This window comes from Pangasianodon hypophthalmus, chromosome 12, assembly GCF_027358585.1.
Source record: "Pangasianodon hypophthalmus isolate fPanHyp1 chromosome 12, fPanHyp1.pri, whole genome shotgun sequence".
NCBI lineage: Eukaryota > Metazoa > Chordata > Actinopteri > Siluriformes > Pangasiidae > Pangasianodon > Pangasianodon hypophthalmus.
The window spans coordinates 6,215,335-6,241,095 of NC_069721.1; the positions used below are offsets into that span (position 1 = coordinate 6,215,335).

General features: G+C 39.0%; 2 protein-coding genes across 2 annotated transcripts; one reads left to right on the forward strand and one right to left on the reverse strand.

The window, feature by feature from the left end:
- Nucleotides 1-20: 20 nt before the first annotated feature.
- Nucleotides 21-14,934, reverse strand: fra10ac1 (FRA10A associated CGG repeat 1). Its single transcript, XM_026915432.3, has 14 exons — nt 14,844-14,934; nt 13,557-13,636; nt 12,996-13,088; nt 12,874-12,919; nt 12,214-12,290; nt 11,262-11,345; nt 11,100-11,184; nt 10,969-11,014; nt 5,138-5,251; nt 4,413-4,455; nt 4,111-4,241; nt 3,583-3,627; nt 3,317-3,401; nt 21-1,026 (listed from the first exon to the last, which is right to left on the reverse strand). The coding sequence occupies exons 1-14, from the start codon at nt 14,871-14,873 to the stop codon at nt 984-986; spliced, it is 1,002 nt and encodes a 333-aa protein (XP_026771233.3). The 5' UTR covers nt 14,874-14,934; the 3' UTR covers nt 21-983.
- Nucleotides 14,935-17,225: 2,291 nt separating this feature from the next.
- On the forward strand, nt 17,226-25,377 carry lgi1b (leucine-rich, glioma inactivated 1b). Its single transcript, XM_026914566.3, has 8 exons — nt 17,226-17,878; nt 17,976-18,047; nt 22,667-22,738; nt 22,820-22,891; nt 22,995-23,066; nt 23,178-23,347; nt 23,499-23,663; nt 23,916-25,377. The coding sequence occupies exons 1-8, from the start codon at nt 17,685-17,687 to the stop codon at nt 24,731-24,733; spliced, it is 1,635 nt and encodes a 544-aa protein (XP_026770367.3). The 5' UTR covers nt 17,226-17,684; the 3' UTR covers nt 24,734-25,377.
- Nucleotides 25,378-25,761: the final 384 nt, after the last annotated feature.

The window sequence follows — 25,761 nt, forward strand, 5'->3', positions numbered from 1 at the left end:
TGTACACAACAACAACTAGATGGTAAATCAATATAGACCTTTAATCCAATAAACATACTGTCAATAAACAAGTGAATTTATGGTTCAAAGATCTCCAGTGTCCTTAAAAGCCACTCTCTGGCACTTATGACACTCTTTCTACTGGTCTTTTCAAACATACACTTAGGTATTTTTGTCAGGTTCTTTAGAGGACACATGGAGAACTGGGAGGACTAGGGAGGTACCAAGACATCTCTATCGTCTCAGGGATTATCTAGTAAAGCTGGATCATCTCACAGTAAAGAGGCTCAGGTGGCTGGTGGCCGAGACTAGTAGCAGCTTGTTTCACTCAAACCCTGGAACTTTCTTACCCTAAAGGTCAGACTTGCTGTTCAAATCACAAATCATTATAGTGCAAAGAGCTTTAAATGTACTTTGTTTGGTGTCTAGACATTCTGCTTATAAAGTAGGCAGAATATTCACTTTCATGTGTGCGTGAGCACAAGTCAGGGTTATGGCCTATGGAAACACAATGTTCTTCACTGTTCAGCCTGTAAGAGAAGTATTTGATATACTGCATTCTTGTATAATAGATGGCCCAAATTCATCCTTTTACTATGTTTCAACAGCCTGCTACCAATTATTAAAATAAAATAAAACTCAGAACATTCAACATATGATATTAGTCGCATATTTATCATACAGGACACATAATTGTTTAACACAGAGTTATTAAATCTCTGGCAACAGACAACACTATTTCACTCCCCAGCTGTGCAGTCTGACATCTGACATTCCCTCTATGATGGAGAACCTTGAAGTAGAACCATGCACAGCTGCTTACATCAGTTTACATTAATGGACATGTTCCTTGAACATTGTAAACTTAAACTGTTTAAACTACATGAGAACAGTGGCTGTCAAACAAAGCAGTGAGCATTTTATTCACTCTGTACATAAACATTACGGGAATGATCTTCTGAATGTTCGGGCGAGTCCCCGGCTCACAGAAACATGCCCTCAAAGTATTCATCAAACTCCTCTTCCCTGGAAAAGAGAAACAAATCACTCATGAGTTGCTATTCAGTATTTATGGCCAAGTATTCAGGAGAAGCTTCCTACATGCATACATAAAACTCAAGAATTACAAGAACCGTTAATGAAAATGACCAAAAATAAATACATAACAATAAATAGCACATGCAATGAATGATGTTCTAAGAATAAACATATGGAAATACTTCGATGTTATTCCAACACAATATCTATATATATAGAAGGCTTTCTCAACTAGTGTAGTTTTTAAGCAAAATAGTGGCTTCTAAATTATTAGCACCCCACAATTCATATTCGCAGAAGCCTTCCCTTGATAGAATAACAGCACAGAGACTCTTCCTGCAATGTCTAATTATGTTGGAGACACTTGTAGTGGATCTCCATGCAGAACACTTCCAGCTCATTTATATTCTTAGGTTAGGCACAAGTGGACTGTCACAGAGTTTCTGAAGGGGTCAAATTCAGACACTTGCGGCAAATTCACACCAGATGCGTTTCTAAAATGGAAACTGCCATTCAAAACATCACGCTTTCTATATGCTATGAAATTTATTTACAATCATAATCTACAAAGATTTACAAGCACGTTATTACGTTGCAGCCTGTAGTTGCACGGCAAATAAATGCAAAAAATGCATACACTGTTTATTCACTGTCCCACTCTCTGATCTCATGATTTAACTGAGCTATGTCTTCAGCACAGCTGTGCTACTTCAGTTGTCCTTATTCCCAATGTTTCACTGACACAGTTGTACATTTTTGGTATTTGTTTTCATAATAAAATTGAAGCACACTGTCATGCCAGAAATATGTTTAAAAAAAAAAAATTTTTTAAATAAAAAACTTTGTTGTGTGGATTGAATAGACAATGGCTTATGTGACGCGTCCATTGTGAATTTTGGGGTTAGATGGCCATTGCCAAACAGTGATTTTGTATTTCTGGTATCATCTCTGTATTGATTTTGATTTTTGGGATCATTATTCTCCTGCATTCAAAGGTGTCAATAAATCTGGGGCTGTATTTAAAAAAAAAATCTAAAGACTAATTTTATTTCATTTTTTAAATTAATTTTAAGAGTAATTCTTAAATTCAGTGGGAAAAGTAGCTTGTAAGCCTGTAAAAACACAGTCCGAGAGGACTCCTATGTCACTAAGATCAAATATAATGTGGATTAATCTTGACAGTGTGGGTATTGCAGTGATTGTTAAGCGGTGAGGGATGAAGTCACCTCACCTACTAAGAAAAGTAATGCAATATCATTGGAGATCAGTGGTCACATGGAGTCAGTGGAGATCAGTTCTGACACCTTCTCTATTTGGCCACATGAGAAGAGGCAGCTGTGCAGCATAAATGAACTATCATTTTTTTGACAGCAATATCATCTACAAGTCATTCAACACAGTGGTTCTCAAAGTGGGGTAAAGGAATGTATCCAGCGGGTCTGTGATTTTGGTACAGTGGTGGAAATCACTACTCACCATTATCAAAGCTATTAAATTTGTTATTATAGTCTTATACTCATTAGACTGTTTGACTGGTTACATAAATTGAATGGGTTTAATCTAAACCTCAGCAACTCAAAACATATAAGCCTAGAAGTTATGTTAACTTGGACCTTAAATCTGTAAGTCTATGGCACCAATAAATAGACAGCATATTATAACATGCTTTAAATAAAGAGCCAATTACTTCGGTTTAAGGGACTGCTGGATGTAAAAATTTTATGGACCACTGATGTCTTCTTTTAGATGTTCACTTTAGGCAATAGTTGTTCTTTCGGCTGCTCCCGATAGGGGTCGCCACAGCGTATCGTTGGTCCGCATATTTGATTTGGCACAGTTTTTACGTCGGATGCCCTTCCTGACACAACCTTCCCCAATTTATCCAGGCTTGGGACTGGCACTGGGAGTGCACTGTCTTGTGCCTAGTCTACCACTAGTCCTCCAGCGACCCTCACTTTAGGCTATAGTATTGGTCATTAATACACTGTGTTACACACATATATACAGAAACACTGCTGATATTCGCTCACAAAACACAGCATCATCTGTTACAGTATGGTCAACCCCACCTTCTATCTTAGGAATTCCTTAATCAAAGGTTTTCTCAATAGTTTTGTGGATAGGTTTTAAGAAGAAACACTTGGAGCATTTAGTGAGGTTAGGGTTAGGGTTAGGGTTAGTCTTACTTAACCCTAACCCTAACCCTAACCCTGGCCTGCAAGATTTTATGTAAATACGGTCACTGGAACTGATTGTATGTCTTAGTAAGACAGCTCACCGTGATTTCTCCTCCAGAGCAGGGGCTGGACCTTTCCAGTACTCCGACTCTGATGGGCCTTCATCCTCTTCTTCACTTTCCATGTCTGACAATAAGACAAGTTTTGATTTCATGCACAGTGGCCAGATTCAGACCCATCCCAATACAGCTTTGTAATTGAAAAATGATAGACTGAGTGCCAGATGTGTTTACTAAGTGCATGAATTAGCTAAAGACCTGCAGCGATGTTTGCAATTAGTAACAAGTAGAACAGAAGGAATACAAACCTTTCTCCGAGTCACGGGAATCCTCAGAACTTGAGGAAGAGTGATCTGTAGACAGGAAAATAAAGTGTGTTACACCATGTACTACTGCACAACTGCTTGACATAAGCCATACATTAATGATAGATCATTAGTAACTAAATATCATTCTAATAAATGACATTTTACTACTAAAGTATTTGAATGCAAAAGGAATGTTCAGCAATATGCATCAACAAGCTATATCTCTAAGGTGAGATGTCACACTTCAAGCACAGACAGGTACAGGAATGCTTTCTTGTTAGTGTTTTTTACAGAAGTCTTTTAAAGCATGCACTGAACTACACTGCAGTTCATGTATGAATCTGCCTATATGGGATCTGCCCTTGAGGCATTTCATTCTGTGGGTCTCAGAGATAATGTAACAAGGCCCCAAGCATTACCTAAGCATTACCTAAGTGTGACAGAAAACAAGAACGTTCAGTGACTCAGAGGTCGATGGCACATGTAAACCTCTGATAAAAAGGAAGTGTAAATAAAAACAAGTGTTGCCTTTTCGCCTCTTTTTGTGACTGTGCTTCTCTTTGCGTTTGTGTTTGGACTTGTGCTTGGACTTCATGGCCTGTGGCTCATCACTATTCTCTTTTGGTCTGTGTTTCTTCTTAACCTTGACCTCTTTCCTCCTGAAACAGAAATTAGATAGAACATTACGTTGCAACCAAACAGAGAGATCTAATCATGCTAACTAATTTAATCAATCAAAATTAGCCTTGTGAGCAATTTTGATCGCTATTTAAAGGTCACATAGGTATTTTGCGGAGCAGTTTAAGAAAATATAATCAAGATCTCTTTACTTGTGATGGTAGTTCAGTTTGAAGGAACATTCTGGACAGAGACCTACAGAAGAAAAATCAGAAGGACACAGGAGCCAAAATCTTAACAAATAATAAAATAAATAAATTAACAAAGCTTGAAGGTACAGAACAAGAGCACAGCAGTGTACAGAGTTTCTCTCAGAAAATTAAGTGGGATTAATTAAGGCACCATGTAAAAAATATTTCAAATATGATACGAATACTAGCCTAGATCTTAAATCTAAACACAATGCATACTATTAAAAACCCTCAAGGGTTCTTTGTATTGTTAAGGGTTCTTCGATTCGTAATGGGCGGGGTGTCCAATCTTATCCGTAAAGGGCTACACCTGACCGCTGACTGGTTGGAGTGAAAACCTACTGCCATGTCAACCCTACGTGGATAAGCTTGGACACCCCAAAAGAGGTTCAACTTGGAACTCTGTCTAAGAGGAAACCCATTGATCTAGAAGCAGAGAGACAAGCTGAAGATTTAACCTTTTTTCTTTGAGTGTATTATAGCTCTATCTCTGTTTTATTACCATATGCACTGCCTGCAGAAAGATTTCTAAAAAAGTGTTGCTCTGTATGCAGGTAATGTATCAGACACGGATGATTTTTGTTTTGTTTTTTTAAGCCTAATGTAATGAGCTTAGATCCACTATGGGGCCCGCTGAGGAGAATGGCACAGAGGAAGATTAAAAGCAGTGGGGGTTGCTGCCTTACGCAGTTTCACCAGAGCGTTCCTCTTCTCGCCCTGTTCCACATAAGCAAAATTCACTTCCCAGCTCTTCAAGCCCTCCTTCTTCTCACAGCGCTTATTCCCACACAGAAACTGGCCTGCAATGCATCAGCATACATACCATGACATATGAATATGCACAACAACAACAACAACATAATAATAATAATAATAATAATAATAATAATAATTTTACTTATGTAGTGTTTTAAAACTTTGAAGGTAAGATGGCAAAGTGGTTTAAATAATATTAAATATAGTTAAAAACAAAAAAACATAAAATAAATAAAACAAAAAATGTATAATTCATATAAATAGATGATAATCAAATAATGGAAGGTAATTAAAATGTCAAATAAATACTGGTATCACAAATAAAACAGAAGATCTGGCATATTTAATAGAGAATACCTGTTTTTTCTGAATGTAAAAGTTCTATACAAGATGATCTAAAACACCTTTTTTGCTCCACATTTAGTAACTCTGAAATACGTATAAGTGAAAAATGATAACGTTCTTTTTTTCCACATTTTAACTGGAACTCAGCTCACACTATACCCTTTTTTGTTGTTTACCTTTTTTTTTTTTTTTTTGATTTGACACCTGTTTCAGTTTTGTTGCAGGTAATAATTTATTATTTAAAATGCATCCTAAATGAAGCTGGCAGCTACTTGAGAGCTCATCATTAAGGAGAGACGCAATATCATATATGGTGGAGTAGGGCAGGGGTCGCCAAATTGCCGAACTGCATTTCGGATGCAGACATTGCAAAGTATTTCATCAGACCGATTCAAGCACTGAAAAAAATACTATAGCACGAACAAACAATGGGCCTCAATAAAAAAATAAAGAAAGCAAGACAACACAAACCCATAAATTAAAATAAATAAAATGAATCATTTGATTATGACAAATGAAATGCCGCCGTATAAACAGAGGACGGGCCGGTCTTTATGTGCAGAGCTGTAAGTCATAAACAAATGACTCAGACGATGGAGGATTTACCGCTTGCTTATTATTATTACTTAATTATTAAATAATTTTATTGGCATAGAAGCAAGTCAAAAAACTTCCAGTTCTGTCATTCAGCCTTTACCCTGATCGTTCATTTCATGCTCCCAGCTGTCTGTGCACTTTTATGGAGTTTTGTGGGCGTCACTAAATGCAAATGAGCTGTGTCTGGAACACACTTTGCATGTTGCAGGTGATCAACATACGTACATGAGTAAAAACAAAATCAGTCTTTCCAAAACTTTTGTAAATCCGGCGGGAACTTTTAGTTCGGTCTGTCTTACGCAAACATTTACACACAACTTCACTAAAAGATTGATAAATGAGGCCCAATGTTTTGAAAAAACCTGGCCATAGTAAGTTCTTTCTTTACTCTGGTCAGAGTCTCGGCTGTTTAAAGGACTAATTTGTTTTTATTTTGGGAAATAAAAAAGCTAGGCTTGTTAGAAAAGGCAAAAATTGAAGATAATGATGAGCGCCACTCGGAAACACCATATAATGACTTCATGTTGCCTCATTTATAGCCATAAACTATTTACTAATGGTTCGGCATTAAAAGGTAAATGACCATTCGGTCATGTTAGCTGCTTCGTTGGACCTTTGTAAGTAAGGAATTTTATGTAACTGGACCTTTACAAATTTTAGTTGAATACCCCTGGTGTAGGTTAATGTTAGCCCCACAGAGAGAGACAGAGAACACTCCCTTCACCCTTCACTTGACCTTTTACCCCAAGGCTGCAGCAGGCTGGATTTAGCTGCACAAGGCTTAATAGGGGATCCTCTGGATTGCTGCTGGGCAAAGTGCGTCATAAGGGAGAACACCACTGCTGGGGTTTCCCAGCCGTCTTGGTCAGCTTTAAAGGTCACTTCACCTTCATGTACCCTTCACATGGCAAACAGACGACTTTAGGCAAAGTCCACTCTGATGTATTGTAGTGACTCTTGCACATTTTGCACTCATCAGGAGTATGGATCTGAAGAATTCGGTTCAAGATACCTGTGAGAACCAGAGGCACGCTCAGACAAGCTAAAATGACACAAATGGAGCCAGGGGGTCTGGAATAGATCTGAAGTACGTCAGCTTGGAGAGTGGATGATTACAGACTGACATCTTTAAAAATGATCCAAGAGGGGTATTTATCTTAGCCTGCATACTGTTGACATTTTGCTAACCTTCGATCCCACGCCAACTGACCACGTGGAAAACAGATAGGCTCCATTTATTTGGCAAGGTCTTCATATTGACTTCCACTAGCTGACCTTTAGTCACTGCTGAATGATTTTCAGGTAGCGAGAGTGACTTAGCTGACTGCAAATCCTCATGTCACACGGATTATCTCATCTGTGCAGTGACGTATTTGTGACTTGGTTCCCCTTCGCTTAAGCTCACGTGAGCTGCGGTCAAGCTGTTAAGGCTCTGACAAAAAGCATCTTGAGGAAAAAGTAAAAACACATTATGGTAAGCCTCCCTTATCCTCTGCTTCAGTGGTCCACAATATAACAAACGTATTCATGGTCACCTGGACAACCTACATCTGCAGTTTTATTCCATAGTGGCTGCTTGTGCTTGAAAGTGTGTTTTTGGTTTTGGGATGTGTGTATGTGTGTGCTTTGGGTGGGGGAGGTTTTTAATGCCACATCACTCCTCCAGCTTGTCCTGGGTTAACAACAGATGGTCTTGGACATAGGCCCTGGGTAAATGCCACACACACACACACACAACAACAACAACAACAACAACAACAACAACATAAATGGGCACCACACACTATTTCTGTTATTCATACAGGAACACTGTAAGCTAAAACGACAGTCTAAAAATGGCATGTTACAAGAATGCCAAAATTCAGACAGCCAAGCATTTATCAGAGCAGTAGAAGAAATGATAGTTGAAGTGAATGGTCTTGCTCAAAAGCCCAACAAAGTGGCTCTCTGTCAGCACCGGGATCATGTCAAGTAACATTTGAGTCAAATCTAAGACTTTAGTCATGAATTTAATAATCAGATAGTTAGCTGTAGGCGTTTGCAATATTATTTCTAGGGAAAGCACATCATACATGGTACAGGGTGCTTGCATTTATTAAAAGTATACTTGCTAAGTAAAGTAACCAACATTTCTGGGTGTGTTATAAAGTTACTGAGGTTACTTTGCTGATGTCAGTTATTTTGATTCTGCATTTATTGCACATAACACTTGGATATCCTTGACTTTAAATATTTTTGCAACTGAACATTTTATTTCAAGGTGAGGAAGTCTGGGGTGCAGTCCTTGTTCCAGTTCATCCTAAAGGTGTTCAGTGGGGTTGAAGTCTGGGCTCAGGTTCTTCCACTCCGTCCTTGGCAAACCATGTTTTCATTGACCTTGCTTTGTGCACAAGGGCATTGTCATGCTGGAACAGGTTTGGGCCTCTTAGATCATAGTTATATCTTAATTCTACAGCATACAAAGACCTTCTAGACGACTCTGTGCTTCCACTTTGCAGCAACAGTTTGGGGAACATCACATATAAGTGTGATGTTCAGGTGTCCACATACTTCTGGCCATATAGTGTATAAAGCTATATAAATTCACTTAAACAGGCCTATTACACCTATCAATCATCTGGTCCGCACCCAAAACCCAGGACCGGAACAACTTATAATATCTTATATTACAGCATCTTACCTCACGTTTGGAAATCCAAACTAATAGTCAATCAATTGTCCTATCTGTTACCTAGCAACCGATGAGACACACACAGCTGTTACACACAAACTGAACACCGTAAATCTAAGCTATGGTTAATCCAAAATGTTTCCACATTATAAAGGATGTAAAACTATTTTGAGTCATGTATAGAACACTATACAGGGTGTATGGAGCATTTCAGATTCAGCCACAGCACCAGGACTGTTTTAAGAAAAAATGCTTTTATGGTCTCTCCAATTATTCATGTCATAATATACTGAGGCCATGAGATCATAGCCTCCTGAAGTGAACAAAAAAGTCTATTCACTCATGCATCATTCTATCAATCATCTCCATGCTTAGGTTGCTGTGGCCACAGTGGTCTAATCCGATTCATTTGTCTGTGTCTAAATCATTTTAAAATACAACAGTTGCCACAAGTTATGCAGGCCCACTATGTGATCATGAAATAGATCTAAAGAAGGTTAACTCACAGCCTCAGTATACTAGGTAATGGCTACACTTTCTATTTTAAAAAAGTAATATTTTTTTTTAAGTTAGGATGCTTCAGTAGAATGGCTATAGAATTACAAAAATGATATAAGCAGTGCAACCTTTCTGCAAAAGGCAGGTGGCTGTGATTAATAAAAGTCTTTTGTGATTTATTGTACCTGCTTGGGCACAGCATGAAGTCTGAATCTCTATCTCCATCTAGTGGCACTATTTATTAGTCCTGGACAATGAGTGTAGCAAGATTCACAAGCTGACATACCAAAAGAAAAGCATGTCTTTCCAGATCCAAAAATTATAACTGGGGGTGGAGGAATCAGTGCTTATGATAATAACATGGTTCACTCTGTGGATGAGGCAACACATCCCATAACCTCTGTAAACAGCTAAATGTTTAGTTGTAGTTAACTAATAAAAATGTTCATGTGCAGATCATCCATTCTCTGTACGGCTTATCCTACACAGGGTCGTGAGGGAACCTGGAGCCTATCCCAGGGAACTCAGGCACAAGGACACCCTGGATGGAGTGCCAACCCATCTCAGGGCACAAAAGCACACACACTCACATTCCCACACACCCATTCACACATTATGGACAATTTGGAAATGCCAATCAGCCTACAGCGCATGTCTTTGTGAGGAAACTGGAGTACCTGGAGGAAACCCCCAAAGAACAGGGAGAACATGCAAACTCTGCGCACTCAGCGCTGAGGCGGATTTCAAACATCCAATCCCGGAGGCGCGAGGCAAACGAGTGAGAGAGACCAAGCTTCAGTTAATGTTCACATCAAACATCAGATTGTGAAAAAAATGAGATCTTAGTGACTTAAACCAGTCTGAGGCTACAGTGAGTGCAGGTTCAAACATCACTTGGCCTTGTTACAATTTTAAACTGTCCAGTTTTGGTGAGCCAGTGACAACTCTAGCCCTAGATTCCCGTTCTTGACCGAAAAGACTATAACTCAATGTGTTCTTCTGCAGCTGTAGCTCATTTTTCTGCTTTTCTGCTCTCCATGTTTGTAAAGAGTGGTTAAATGAGTTTCCGTAGCCTTCCTTTAAGCTCAGACCAATGTAGTTGTTCTCCTCTGACCTCTCTCATCATTGTTTTATGCACCATTCTGTGTAAACTCTAGATACTGTTGTGTGTGAAAATCCCAGGAGTTTCTGAAATACTCAAACCAGCATCTCCGGCACCAACAACCATGTCACGGTTAAAATCAATGAATCGTATTTTCCTCCCATTCTGATGTTTTTGTGTGAACATAAACAGAAGCTTTTGACATGTTGCAGCTGCCAAATGATTGGCTGATTGGATAATTGCATGAATAAGCAGGGGTGTACACGTTCCTATTAATATTGTATACATAACATCAATTAAGTTTAATATTTAACAGGACAGTTTTTATTATTTATGCATATGCATGAGGGAATTCCTAGCCTTATACAGGTTTCTGTTTAAAGTAACATACCAGTGATTTAATACATAACAGAATTAATGGCACACATCTTGAACTGGAACGGGGTAAAATTACAGAACTGCACTGGATAGGCTGTCCTGGCCAGCTTTGAATGGTAGCAGCATTTTAACATAAGTGTGTTATAAGTAGGAATACAAAATATACTCACCTTTTCCGGATATTACTTCATTTTCAATGCGCCATCTGAATCCAAACTACAGAGTGGAAACATAAAAATTACCATCAGCTTCTCCTGAAATGGAGGGTCAGACAGTGCATCAGTGACCGAAAGAGACGTACCTTGTTTTCTTTGTATCTGCTGAGGTCAGCAATACAGTACTCCTTGAAGAGCTTGTCATAGTACTTCTTTGCGAGCTCTTTCTCCCTGAAAAGCGCAAATCTGTTAATGTGTGTGACCAAAGTAGGCAATTTTGAACTTGAACGTTGTAGATGAAAGTTTACCACGTCATATCTTCCTCATCCTCGTCTCTCCAGAGGAAGCGGTGATTTTCTTTCACCACGTCCAGATCTGTCTTGTCTTTTGCCCTGCACACAGAGCACATTCAGGTTTGACAGGCTAAACTCACATCAAAATGAATGAGTTGCACAAGATCACAGATGCGTATTACTCAATATATGATTAAAAAAATACATTTAAATAAGGGTGGGTGATATGACAAAATTATCATATGAGGATTCTCAAAGGCATTTCTGTGATACAAATATGTCACACGATATATAGGTTTGCTAAGGAACGTCCAGCGAAACAGTAGACTAGCTTTAAAAAAACTGAGATTGATGATACTTTTATTTTGGGTCTACAAAAAGAAATTATTTAACAGTGAAAATTGGGAAAAAAATAAAATAAATACTATACATACTAACTAAATTAATAGGTTGATGAAATTAGCTGCTTCCAGTGTGTTTGTAATTATAAAAAAAATATATCATTATAACATAAAGTTGAGATACCCACGATATGTCAGAAAAGCATATTGTGACATAATTTACCACAGTATCAAGATTATATTGTCATATCTTTCAACCCTATAGTAAACTAGAGGTTAACTCTGAGCAATGTGACGCCACGCCTCTTCCATTGAGACAGACAAGCAGACAGGACACGTCCCCTTTACAATGACAAACATACACGGAGATCATGAATCCGTTTTTGAAACTGACAGACACTGGGTAGAGAGCATATTCATTTACATTTGGTGTAATGTTTTAAAATAATAGCACATTAGTAATAAAGAGACATGCTTGTGTTACAGACATGCCCAGATTTATTCATTATACCCCATTCTGAATCAGCGCAATGGTATGATAAATATTGACACCGGTGTACTGATTTGAATCCGTCCATCTTTACAGTCCCACTTCAGAAGGATGGAGAGAAATGTCTCATACTCACGTGGATCTTTTGAAGTCCTCCAGCTTTCCTCCATAGTACAGTATGTAGTCGCTGACAAACTTCTTATGCCTGTCAAACTTTAAGACAGCATCAAGGAAACATTGTACGTGATAACTACACACATATACACACATATACACACACACATACACATATACATATATTATGTGTGTATATATACACACACACATATATATATTAATCCCTTCATATATTTTTTATGTATATATTTTATATTTTTCTATATTTTCTTATTTTTTATGTCAGAACAGTGGTATAAAGCATTTCACTGCAAGTCGTACTGTGTATGGTTATGCATGTGACAAATAAAATTTGAATTTGAACTATAGCACTATATTGGGTTACATTTATAATTCATCATAGACTCTGAACACTGATCTGTGATCAGGACCATTGTCCTGTAAGAACAACCAATGAGGATGCAAAAGAGAAAAAGTAATCAAATCAAACTGCATTAACAAGTATATAAAGTGAGAATCTTCAGTTTAGATAACATAGAGTTGTGTGGTTGATTAATGAAGTACTGAACACCAACTGTTTAGTATGATAAACAAGATAATAAGTGTCAGTCATGACATATTTGGTTATAAACTGCAAAATTATTCTATGGAAAGCCAGCAGTGTTCGCTGAAAGGATACAGCATTCATTGATATGAGATGGTGGCGCCGATTTCTGGCCTCCTCCCTGTAGCGCAACATAAAACGACATTAGTACACAGCTATAGACCAACACTTTACACCTTGTATTATGTCTCCAGTACCTGTCCCATTCATCCGTAGCCACTTTTCTGTGAGCGACCTTGGTGTGTTTCCCTCTCTGGAATGGCTTCTGCAGCAGCTCATCTTCTCGTGCCCTGTTAAGGAGGTGAAATTACACCTCATTACAACCCTGTGTCTGGACTTAATCTTCACGGAAAAATGATAATCAGTCAGTAATGACTGTATTAACCCTTATGCACACATGTCTTTATTGGTTGATTCAAGAATATATAGTTATGATGTCATTATGACCATTGCTGGAGGTCAGGAAACTTATTTGTATTTGTTTCTTGTTCTCTCTTGACCAGTCTCCATCTACACACCTGAGAAAAGTCATTGTAACTTAGATAAAAAGCTCAGTAAAAGCTGTAGATAAAGACTCATTTTGGACATCTTTGTGGACTAAAAGAAAACAGTGTAAAAAAAGTGTCAGTTTAGAATCTTTTACATATTTTGGCTTATTATTATAAATGTAAATATGTATATGTAAATATGTGAAAAATAATATGAGTATGTTTAAAAACATTACTGTCCAACATACAAATAGAACAAAAAGACCTCACCTCTTCCCTCCATGTTGTGATGAGGCTCCTCCACCCTCATCATCACTGAAATCCGAGTCATAACCACCGCCTCCATGCACCTACATAGCAATACCATTTAAACACATGATAACTGTGGAAATGCAGTGCTACAAGATTTCTGTTTCCTGTACTAGAGCCATGAATCCTCCCTGGATTTGCAAAGTATTGGGAGTAGAAGAACTGTCATGTCATCTTTCATTTATCATCAGCAGAAGGAGTCAAGAGGTTACAGATGATGCCAAAGAGCTAAAATGCTTTGTCATCTTTACAGGAAGTGAATGTCAGCTCCTAGAAGCTCCACTTCAGCAAAGTGCCGTACATCTGATCCCGATCATCCGAGACACACAGTACACACAGTATCTGCCTAAAGCTGAAGGGCAATCAATTCCCACTCCCTCTGAGTCATTAATAATATAATGGAATGAAGATTATTGACTAAACATATGACTCACAAATAACAACAATGTACATTTCACTTCCCTAAAACTCAGTTCTGCTGTGCAGACTGAATAACATACGAGACTGTTGGTAGGAGGAGTGGTACGATACGATGGTGTACCGGGTAGCGTTGTCACTTTACAGCTCCAGGGTCAGGATCTGATCCTGAGCTTGGGCTACTGTCATGTGTTCATGTGTGTTTCCTTCCACCTCCCAAAAACATGCCAGTATGTGGAACACCTATTCAAAATTGCCCTTATGTGTGGTTGACTGTGTGCATGGTGTGTGTGGATTGACGTCCCATCCAGGGTGTATCTCAGCCTTGCACAGAGTGTTCCTAGGATGGAATCCGGATTCACTGCCAGCCTGACCAAGATAAAGTGGTTACTGAAGATGAATGAATGGATGACTGTTGGCAGAAGAAACTCAGTTACTGTTTTGTAGCATTAGACAGGAGACACAGTAAAGACAGAAATGTTGTGTGTCTGCTGTGTGCCATTTTTCAATGCATTCAGTGTGTCCATGCAACAACCTGATATGAGGATGCACAATAAACATCAGTCAGTGGTTAAATATGGATGTACATTTGTATAAATTTGCTTTCAATGCACTATTTGTTAGCTAGCTATCATACTTGACTGATTAAATAGACTTGCAATACACATACATCTACAGAGTAAATAGGAATATGGGAATCATCAAGAAAAAACCCCACTAAGAAACACAAAACTATTTACAACAAAACGTTCTGATACAATATTAATATCAGATGTTGTTCCTTAATGCTCTGCTAACATTATTGCTTTTAACACAGTTATTAATATGCACCTTGACGAGGTTGAGACCACTCTGATCCATGCCTCACATCTGTGTTTACGCGCCAGCCGTAGCGATTTGTTCGAGGCGCGCAGTGATGACGTATGCGGGAAAAAAAAAAAAAAAAAAAAAAAAAAAAAAAAAAAGCCTATCCGAAAACAAAGAGCGCACAACCTTCAATCTACAAGCCACCCACACCAACAACTTCCGGTAAAGGATGATTTAGAATTCAGCGAATTTTCATCACAATGAAAGCTCTCCATCCATGTTTTTCTTATGTTATTAGTGAATAAATGGTTCTTGCACGTGCTGTATTTCCTTAAACAGTACTGGTGTCTCAAGCATATAAATATGATGAATCTGCCCATAATTATGAATAGCATATCCACGGTTTGATGTACAAACGGAAAGGCTGATGGGAAGAAAAGGTCTCATGGCCACAGAGACTAGCCTTGTTTTCATCTCTAAATGAAAATATTCAGAGAGGAGAAGGAGGAGGAGGACTGGATGCATTTTTCTGTCAGACCATAACAACTGCTCTCTTATTCTGTCAAATGTTCTAGATGAATGAACTGCAGAGAGGGACAGCGGGTCAAACACTGAAACAAAAACTTGACTGTTTTTAAATCTTTTTGAGAAAAGATGAAAAAAGAATGCCCTTGTGAATGGAACAAAGAATGGCTCAGCCATACAGAGTTCACCATAACTGCCAAATTTTTACTGCATCATAAATGGACTAATGAACAGAAATATTTAGGTTCCTGTGTCCCTGCTGAAGAACCCAGCTTTACACCGACCAGCCACCAGCTGCCGAAACCCAGGCCGGCCTGATCAGACTGGCACAGCATCTTTACCACGTGCTAGAAAGGAAAAAAATGGTAACACTTTCTATGAAGCTCATAATCAATTACAGCCCCATATATAATTATTTATAAGCAAGTATTACTGTTCTATAAATACATTTATAAAGACACATCAAGACCTATATGTCATTATAATAACAGTTATAGCTACATTTAAATTATTGTTCTAATTACTTATAAGTGATGCACTTACTTTTTCAATGTCCTTGCTCATAATGTATTATAGACTGATTTATAAATATTAATTAGTCAGTCTTATGGTTCCATGAATGTATCTTTATAAATATACAGTAATACTTGCTTATAAATAATTATAAATGGGGCTATAATGTGTTATGAGCATGGGCTTTGTAGAAAGTGTTACAGAAAAGCTTTCTGAATGACCGCTTGTAGACAAGTTACTTTTTAGAAAATAACACAACAGTAAGGCCATTCGAAAATCTCATGAATAAGACAGTGGAAAATAACTTACCAGCTGGTAAAGCTGGTAAAGCCTGTGTTGTGGGAGCTGGTAGCTGCTCAGACCATGCTGGATTTTTCCCCAAGGTTAACATTGTTATGATGACATATGACACACATTGTAATATTTAATGTCACATTTATTCTGGGATAATAATCTATAGACCTACACCTGCCACAGTTATTCAAGCCTCACCAAATGACATTGAGCTGATAAATAAATATAATTGAGCAAACACATTCTTTTCTAATCAGTTCATCAGAATAATAGTTTAATCATATTTTAATCCCTTTTGCACTACAAACCATCCATTTTCCATACAGCTTATGTTGCGGGGGAGCCTGGAGCCTATCCCAGGGAACCCGGGACACACCCTGGACCACCCCATACGCACACTATGGACAATTTGGAAATGCCAATCAGGCTACATTGCATGTCTTTGGACTGGGGGAGGAAACCGGAGTACCCAGAGAAAACCCCCGAAGCACAGGGAGAACACACAAACTCACACAGGGCGGAGGCAGGATTCGCACCCCCAACCCCGGAGATGCTAATCCACCATGCCCCTGCCCTATGAACCATTTATAATAATGTTTTGTCATGTAATATTTATTTGAGATAACAACCACCAGTCTGTTTTAGACACATTTTTGCTGGAGTACAATATCCATTCTTCAGTAACCTCTTTGCATATACCAGTAACAGGGCTTATATGGGCTTTATAAGTGTGTTTTGTATTTACTTTGTGACTAGGTTTTTTTTTTAAATTTTGTATTTACTTACGTGATCAATGTCAACACATGGCTGCTTTTCATTACATCTATTATTAGTGCATCATTATAATTTCATTATTGCTTATAATGGCATACAGTCAACATAAATGATTATTAAATCGTTCATTACAGTTGCTTACACGACATTTCATCTAAAATTAATTGTAACAAGTCTAAATGCTACTGCTGTTACTACTAGTAGTACAACAACAACAACAAGATGAGCATAATTGTAGCAGTAAGCCCCATAGGCTTATTGAATTCTTGTATAATGTTTGACATAAATCACGGGGTAATAAAGCTACAAAGCCCAGGAGTGTCCTTTTCTCCCAGCTTGGGACTCAGGTGCGTGGTTTTTGTCTCATGAATATTCTGATAAGCTTAATTCCCAGGATGCGCTCATGCGCAATCGCAGGGAAAAACGAGAGAAAGCACCAAGACCATTGGCTGAGACCCTGCACACATCTTTATTTACTGTAGGCTATCAGTGTCGCCTTGGAGGGGTGGCATGGTCTCTACACAAGGCTGTTTACTACATTAGATAGTGTATTTCTTTTGAACTGGGAAGTATTGCATGTGGATGCAGTGCGCGTCTTTATATTCGGGACGACGCGCTTGGATGCCTTTCTGAGATCTTTTGCGTTATCCATCGACCGAGGCGCATCGCATCCTCCCAGCTCCCAGCTCTCAGCAGCAGCAGCCGTGATCTCGTCAGGAGCAGCTCTGTATCCCAGGCTCTGAAGTGAAGCGGGACAGGATGCGACACGGCGGCGGGACGCTGCGGGTCACTTTGACGCTGCTTTGCGCCGCCGCGCTCCTTCTCTCGGCGGAGAGCCGCAGGGGCAATAAGCAGCCCCGGTGCCCTGTGGGGTGCACATGCACCAAAGATAACGCCTTGTGTGAAAACATCAGAACTGTTCCGCACACCTTCCCTCCAGACGTCGTCTCCTTGTAAGTTTTTGTTTACAAGATTTTCCTAGTGGCATGTGCGTAAAAATAAAAGGAAAAAAATGGAGTAGTTGATGCACTTTCCGTGTCTCGCCAACAGATCGTTCGTGAAGTCTGGATTCACTGAAATTGCCCCAGGAAGCTTCCTGCACACGCCGTCTCTCCAGCTGCTGTGAGCTCTGTTATCCATGTGCAATCCGTGCTGGGGAAAAAAAAAACAAAACAATAGAAACCATCACAGAAATTCTGATGCTTTCCACTGCAAATACCATTACAAACCATCAGCTAACCATTAAATCCATTACTGGTGCTTAATGGTATCCATTAGACATAACAATCCACCAATAAAAGGCAGCAAATTACCAGTAGAGACCCACAGGAACCATTAGAGTTTCCATTAAAACCAATAGAATTCCCATAATAACCAATAAAACCATTACAAATTCTATGAGGGTTTCTATTGTTTTTTTGTTTTGTTTTGTTTTTCAAGCAGCGATAGGCTGAATCTCAAACCCTGCTGAAAACTGGGTTTATTATACTTCTGTTGTTAATACTACTACTACTACTAGTCTAATAGGGTAACCACTCAGGCTTGGGCGTCGCCATGGCAACCCAGTGGCTGCATTCTTTTTTTGAAACATGTCATTTATTTATTTATTTATTTATTTATTTATTTTTGTAGTGCATGCCCTTTGTGTTATTGTGTGTCTGTTCTTGATTAGGCTACTGAGGGCTGGATCGCAATGTTAGGTATGCAAATGTCTGTAAACAAGCACTGTCTGTTCCTTCACCAGGACTCTGCAATATGAAGGAGTCCATTAAGCTCCGTATCTAAATACTTAAAAGGCTTAAATAGGGTTGCCAGATTGAACAGTACAATCAAACCAGAAACTAACCTTTAGGCTATCCAACTTGGCCGTATGGCCAGAGGTTTGTGGACACATGACCATCACATCCATTTGAACACCCCGTTCCTGATTTAGTTATAATAACCTCCACTCTTCTGGGAAGGCTTTCCACTAGATTTTGGAGCGTGACTGTATGGATTTGTGTTCATTCAGCCACTAGAGTATTAGTGAGGTCAGGTACTGATGTTGGGTGAGGAGGTCTGCGGTGCAGTCGGTGTTCCAGTTCATCCCAAAGGTGTTCAGTGGGACTGAGGTCAGGGTTCTGTGCAGGACACTCGAGTTCTTCCTCTTCAACCTTGTCAAACCATGGCTTCATGGAGCTCGCTTTGTGCACAGGGGCATTGTCATGCTGGAACAGGTTTGGGCCTCCTAGTTCCAGTGAAGGGAAATTGTAATGCTACAGCATATACAGACAAAGACCTTCTAGAATATACATACAATTGTGTTCTTCCAACTTTGTGTTAACAGTTTGTAGAAGGCCCACATATGGGTGTGATGCTCAGGTGTATACAAACCTTTGGCCATATAGTGTTTATTAGCATCAACCATTAAGTTCCACTTCCATCAACTGTTTGTCCCTGCTAAAAATCAACTACACACTGCCAAAACACAGGCCGAGCTTGTCAAGCTAGTAGACCATCTTTGCTGGTCTTGCTGATTTTCTGAACTACCGCTACTAATGCAGCACAACAGACATTTTTTAAATAACAGAACAGTAAGGAAATTAGAAAATCTCTTCATTTATTGATCAGTTGGGGCAATAATGAAGTAATAATGAAGCTGGAAATAACTCATTTAAAATGGCCTACCAGTTTGACCAGCTCGATTTGTGTTTTGGTCAGACCAAGCTAGATTTTTTACCAGGGTTTATTTATTTATTTTTTTAAAAATTCGTTGTTCCTTACTATTATTATCCTTTTATAACTTCTATAGAGTTCCTGTAACCATATTAATCTATATGAGGGATAGACTGAACCACATTTGCATAGAAAATCCCCACGTAACATATAGACCATAACAAACTTCCCTTTATTGTGGCTTAAAGTAGTCAGTGCCACCATTCCCCATTCTAAATTTTGTTAAATTATAAGCTCCACTGCCCGATGACATTTCTTCTAGCCCAATTGTGATTGAAATACTTCTAGTAAAGAAACACTGCCCAATCTGGCAACACTGCAGTGTGTTGTGGTGTATAAATTATGCAGTGCAGCTGCTCTGTTGGCCTTGTCTTCTAAATTTTATGGTTTGAAGTCAGTCAGTGTTGTTAAAAAGTTTCCTATTCAGTACCTAGGACTATAGGTCTTGCATAAATGAATGATTATTTATTTGATTTCTAGAAAAACCTGACAAATTATGTCAGCAATCATAATTGCACAGGCTATTCTAGTCAGAAGAGAAAGCCTATTACTATTACTATTACTTTGTCTGTAACTCCTATTACATTCGGTCATTTCATGTGCCTTGAGTGTCAGGATTATATCCAGACCCAGAGATTATCCAAATAAAAATGAACGAGTAAATTAATTCAAGACACATTTGCAACAGATTTAAATTTGTTTGTTCAAACCACTTCAGGAGGTGGTCTGAGACACATTTTAGCCACATGCTAAGTGCATATGTCTCTCCAAGTCACATTTGACAACCAGAAGTACTAGCAATAGGTGATGTTTTCAAATGTCAGTAAGAAATACCTGCGAGTGAAGATTTTTGATGCAGCAGCCATCTTATTCATAAAACGTAACATGGAGCACTAAAAGTTGCCATTTGAATGTAAGGAGCTGATATTCATATTAAATGTGTTGTGGTTAAAATAATATCAGGATACAATCCAGAAAGAGGTGGCAGAAATGGTTGGTTCTCAGGGACAACGGTGAAAAACTTTCCATTTAAAGGAATTTAAAGATTTCAGGATTTTTTTTAAAACCTATTCTTTATAGTGATATTGGTATTTACCACAGAAAAACATTGAGACATATTCCTTGTTTACTTGAAAACAGTTTTATAGTAGAAGCATCAGGGAAGCAATTGAAATCTCTTGGTACACACTGAACATACATCACCTGATCAGGCAAATTTAAAACTACAGCTGGCAACTTTTTAACAGTAACAGTCTTAGGATGAGACATATACGGTCAGGTTCATAAGTACTTGGACAGTGACATAATTTTTGTAATTTGCCTCTGTACACCACCACAATGGATTTGAAATGAAGCAATCAAGATGTGCCTGAAGTGTAGATTTTCAGCTTGGATCCAAATCCTTTGCAGTCAATGACTGCCTGACATCCGGAACTCATGGAAATCACCAGATGCTGAGTTTCCTCCCTTGCGATGCTTTGCCTGCCCAGTACTGTAGCTGCCTTCAGTTGCTACTTGTTTGTGGGTTTTTCTGCCTTCAGTTTTGTCTTCAGTAAGTGAAAAGCAGCTCAATTGGGTTGAAGTCAGGTGATTGACTTGGCCATTTAAGAACATATCATTTCCAAGCTCTTGGGTTGCTTTCACTGTACGTTTTGGGTTATTATCCATGTGTACTGTGAAGCGCTGTCCTATCAGTTTTCCAGTATTTGACTGAATCTGAACAGAAAGTATAGCCCTATACACTTCAGAATTCACCCTGATACTTTTATCAGCAGTCACATTATCAATAAACACCACTGACCCAGTTCCATTTGGAAGCCATACATGCCCATGCCATAACACTACCTCTATCATGTTTGACAGATGATGTGGTATACTTTGGATCATGAGCCCTTCCTTTCCTTCTTCTACTCTTCCCTTCCTATTATTCTGGTACATGTTACTCTTGCATCAAAACTGGTAAGGCTTTTTTTAGAGGTTGTTTTTAGCAAGTTGAATCTGGTCTTTCTGTTCTTGAGTGTTAACAGTGGCTTGCATGGTGAGATAAAAGGTTAGTATTTACATTCATGAAGGCGTCTCTTGATTGTAGACTTTGACAATGATACACCTACCTCTTCCAGAATGCTCTTGACTTGGCTAGATGTTGTGAAGGAGTTTTTCTTCAACAAGGAAAGAATTCTGCATTCATCCACTTTAGTTGCCTTCCATGGTCTTCCAGGGCTTTTGGTGTAGCTGAGCTCACCGGTGCATTCCTTCTTTTTAAGAATGTAACCACTCCTAAAGTTTCTGCTGTCTCTCAGAGAGCTCTGGGTTTTTTTCAGCCTAATGATGGCCTCCTTCATTTACACCTCTTTGGACCGCATATTGAGAGCTCCTATGAACAGCTACCAAGTGCAAATTCAACGCTTGGAATCAACTCTAGACCTTTAATTTGTCATGAAATAATGAGGAAACAGGCCATACCTGGCCATCGAACTGCATATCAGTCAACTGTACACTTTTGAGACTGTGAAAATGGAGGCTGTAATTCCTAAACTGTTAATGCAATATTTTTGTCAAACCCCTCAAAGCTGAAGTTGAAAATTATGAAAATTTTGTCACTGTCCAATGGACCTGACTGTATGAGAGAATGAGAACATGCCTTATGTAGTTTTAAACTTCAAACTCTGGAGCAATACAGGGAAAAGAAATGGGTCTTACACTTTCTCACACATGGTTATGTGAAATCTGACGCACTTATGTGTTTACTTTGACAACTATTTAGTCATGTGACTATTTTCAACATAACCACATCTTCTAGCCCCCCCTCCCCCCAAAAAAGTCCCATTTCTAAAAGGATAAATTATAGAGAGACATATTTATTGATGCCCCAACAACTTCTGTAAGACTAAAGTATTGTTTGTGGTAATCATACTCTACAGAGGCAGACGATAGAGATTAGGTATTGTGGTATGCCATGGTGTCATGGGAAAATTAAAACAATTGCAACTGTGTGTGTGGCACTAAAATGTTCATTTGGTTTACAGCTTATTTACAGCCAACACCTTTGACTCTATTGATGAAGATGCATTTCAGGGCCTGCCACATCTGGAGTACCTGTGAGTTGCTTTGCCCTTTATTACTTTTTAATGTAGTAAATAAATACAATAACTGTTACTAAATGTGACACTTGATTGTAGGTTTATTGAAAACAATAAAATCGAGTCCATGTCACCTTTGGCCTTTCGAGGTTTGAAATCTCTGCTCCATCTGTGAGTATATCAGAGTGTAATTTATTATAGAAGAACAAATGATTAACTCTGTATAGTGGGTGTGAAAGCTTTACATGTTAATGTTTGTCTTTTTAATGATCAGGAGTCTTGCCTATAATAACCTTGAGACATTACCCAAAGATGTTTTCAAGGGGATGGATGCCTTAACAAAAGTGTATGTGTTTTCACATTTCACAAATATGATATCTCCAATTAATGTTCATGACATCAACTTTACAATAACCAGATCAAGCATGATATTAACTAGAAATATATGTACTACCAGGGATCTTCGAGGAAACATGTTCATCTGTGACTGTAAACTGAAATGGCTAGTTGAGTGGATGCACAACACCAATGCAACAGTGGACCAGATACACTGTAGCGGGCCGCCGCTTTATCAAGGGAAGAAGATCAATGAGCTGATGCCCCAGGCGTTTGACTGTATAACTGCAGGTGAGTCGATGATCCTTTATAATACTGTTAATTCTGACAAGATTGTTGATTAATTTTATGATCCCATAAAACAAGACAAATCTCCAAAGTCAAAGTCAACTGCGGTTTCAAAACTGAAATGTCCAGCAGTAAAATCATCTTTCTGTTGCAGAGTTTGTTTCCAAGAAGACCTTGAAGTTTGAGTCTATTTCAGTAGAAACCTTCACCGTTGGGAACGATCAGTATGCGGTGTTTGCACAGCCTTTTGCGGGAACATGTAGCTTCATGGAATGGGACCATGTCAACATGGAGTTCAGACCTTACGACAGTATAGAGAGTGAGAGCCGGCTAATATACACATTCAGAATGTTTGATTTGTTGTGTTCAGTAATGAGATCATTGGAAGATTGAAGATTGAAAGTCTGAGTGTAACCAAAATTCTTAAAGTCGACTAGTCCATTTCACAGCCACACACCGTATTATCACCTAAAGCTAAAGTAGAGATGTTTACCTGTGCTGAATGCTGCTTTATTTATCATGCCACACCATGATGCTGTATTTAATTGGTTTTATTTCTGTTTCTTCTCAGGCACCTCCACCGTGGTCTGTAAGCCAATGGTGATTGATGGCCAGCTTTTCATTATTGTCGCACAACTTTTTGGGGGCTCACACATTTACAAGCGGGACACATCAGCCCACAAGTTCATCAAGATCCAAGACATTGATATCTTGAAGATCCGCAAGCCCAATGATGTTGAGACGTTCCGCTTGGACGGCGAGTGGTTCTTCGCAATTGCTGACAGCTCCAAAGCAGGCTCCACTACCGTGTACAAGTGGAATGGCAACGGCTTCTACTCGCACCAGTCTCTACACCCGTGGCACCGTGACACGGACGTGGAGTACCTGGAGATCGGAGGCAAACCCCACCTGATCCTGTCGAGCAGCTCGCAACGGCCCGTTGTCTATCAGTGGAGCCGGAGCCAGAAGAGGTTTGAGCGGCGCACTGACATCCCTGAGACAGAGGATGTATATGCTGTCAAGCACTTCAGAGCCAGGGGTGAGCTTTATATCTGCCTGACACGCTTCATTGGCGACTCGAAGGTGATGCGGTGGGATGGTGCCATGTTCACCGAGGTGCAGAGTGTGCCATCGCGTGGCTCTATGGTCTTCCAACCTGTGACAGTAGGAAGCTGGCAGTACGCCATCCTTGGCAGCGACTACTCGCTCACGCAGGTCTACCAGTGGGACTCCAAGAAGGGCCGCTTTGTGCACTTCCAGGAGCTGAACGTCCAAGCACCAAGGGCTTTCTCCCTGGTATCCATTGACAACCATGAGCTCCTGCTTGCCTCCAGTTTCAAAGGGAGGACACAGATCTACGAGCACCTCATCATCGATCTGAGTAATTGAAGCATTGCTTGAAGGTTTTTGCTGAAAGTGCAGGGGGACAGACTGATGGAGACGAGCTTGCTGTCAGAACTCACGTGCGTTCTCTAGATGACTAATGATGCTTCCAGATGACCGCCTCTCTAGAAGTCCTTTGTGTCCTTCACCATTGTTGTCATCATCTAGTCTGCACTTTTCAGTTTTACTCTTTTTAACCCCTCCTCTTCTTAACAAAAGCAATTGTTCTTGTATTATCTCCCTGCGAACAAAAGCTAGTGGGACATTTGAGAGGTATAATAAAGAAACACAAACCGCAAATTTAGTGATTAACCGTTGACGCCATAGAAGGTTGGCCAGTAAATCGGTGACAGATTTTTACTGTAGCCTTAAGCAGTTTGTAACTTTTATACAAAAAAAAAAAAAAAAAAGTTCATCTGGCTGACACATTTTTTACACTAGTTATGGTAGATTGAATGAACAATTTTGCATTTTGTAATTCAGTTTAGGCTAATCATAATGCAGTGAATTTAGATGTGATAGAATTTTGTAGGTATGTCATTTTAGACAGAAGGTTTAGCCATGTAATTGTTTATTCTTTGTCATTACTGTGTAGAAATAATAAACCAATTTAATAGAAATGTGACATCTTCTTTTATTGGATTTGCATGGTAATCTTACAATCTGATGGCTTGTATTTATTAAAAATGACTGCATAAATATTTAAATAACAAGTTATTCATAATTATAAGCATGTTTTTTTAATAAATAAAATAAATGATTAGAACTCATTCACGTTTTACTTATAAGCTGTAGGGGTCATTATGAGTGGGCAAAAACGCAGGGAAACTTGTCAGTTGGCCACCATTATATTTACTGTTCCGTCTATTCTCCAAGGTTATGGTCGTGTTTAAAAACACTCTCGGCCTTCTGTGTTAAGTGCTCTTCCAAATCTTTCGTATCAACTCCCATAAAGTCCCTCACGTCCTTGCTAGTGTTTAAGTGTGCGTCTCTGGAGCACGCTCAGCAGCACAGATAGATTACTACTACTTTGA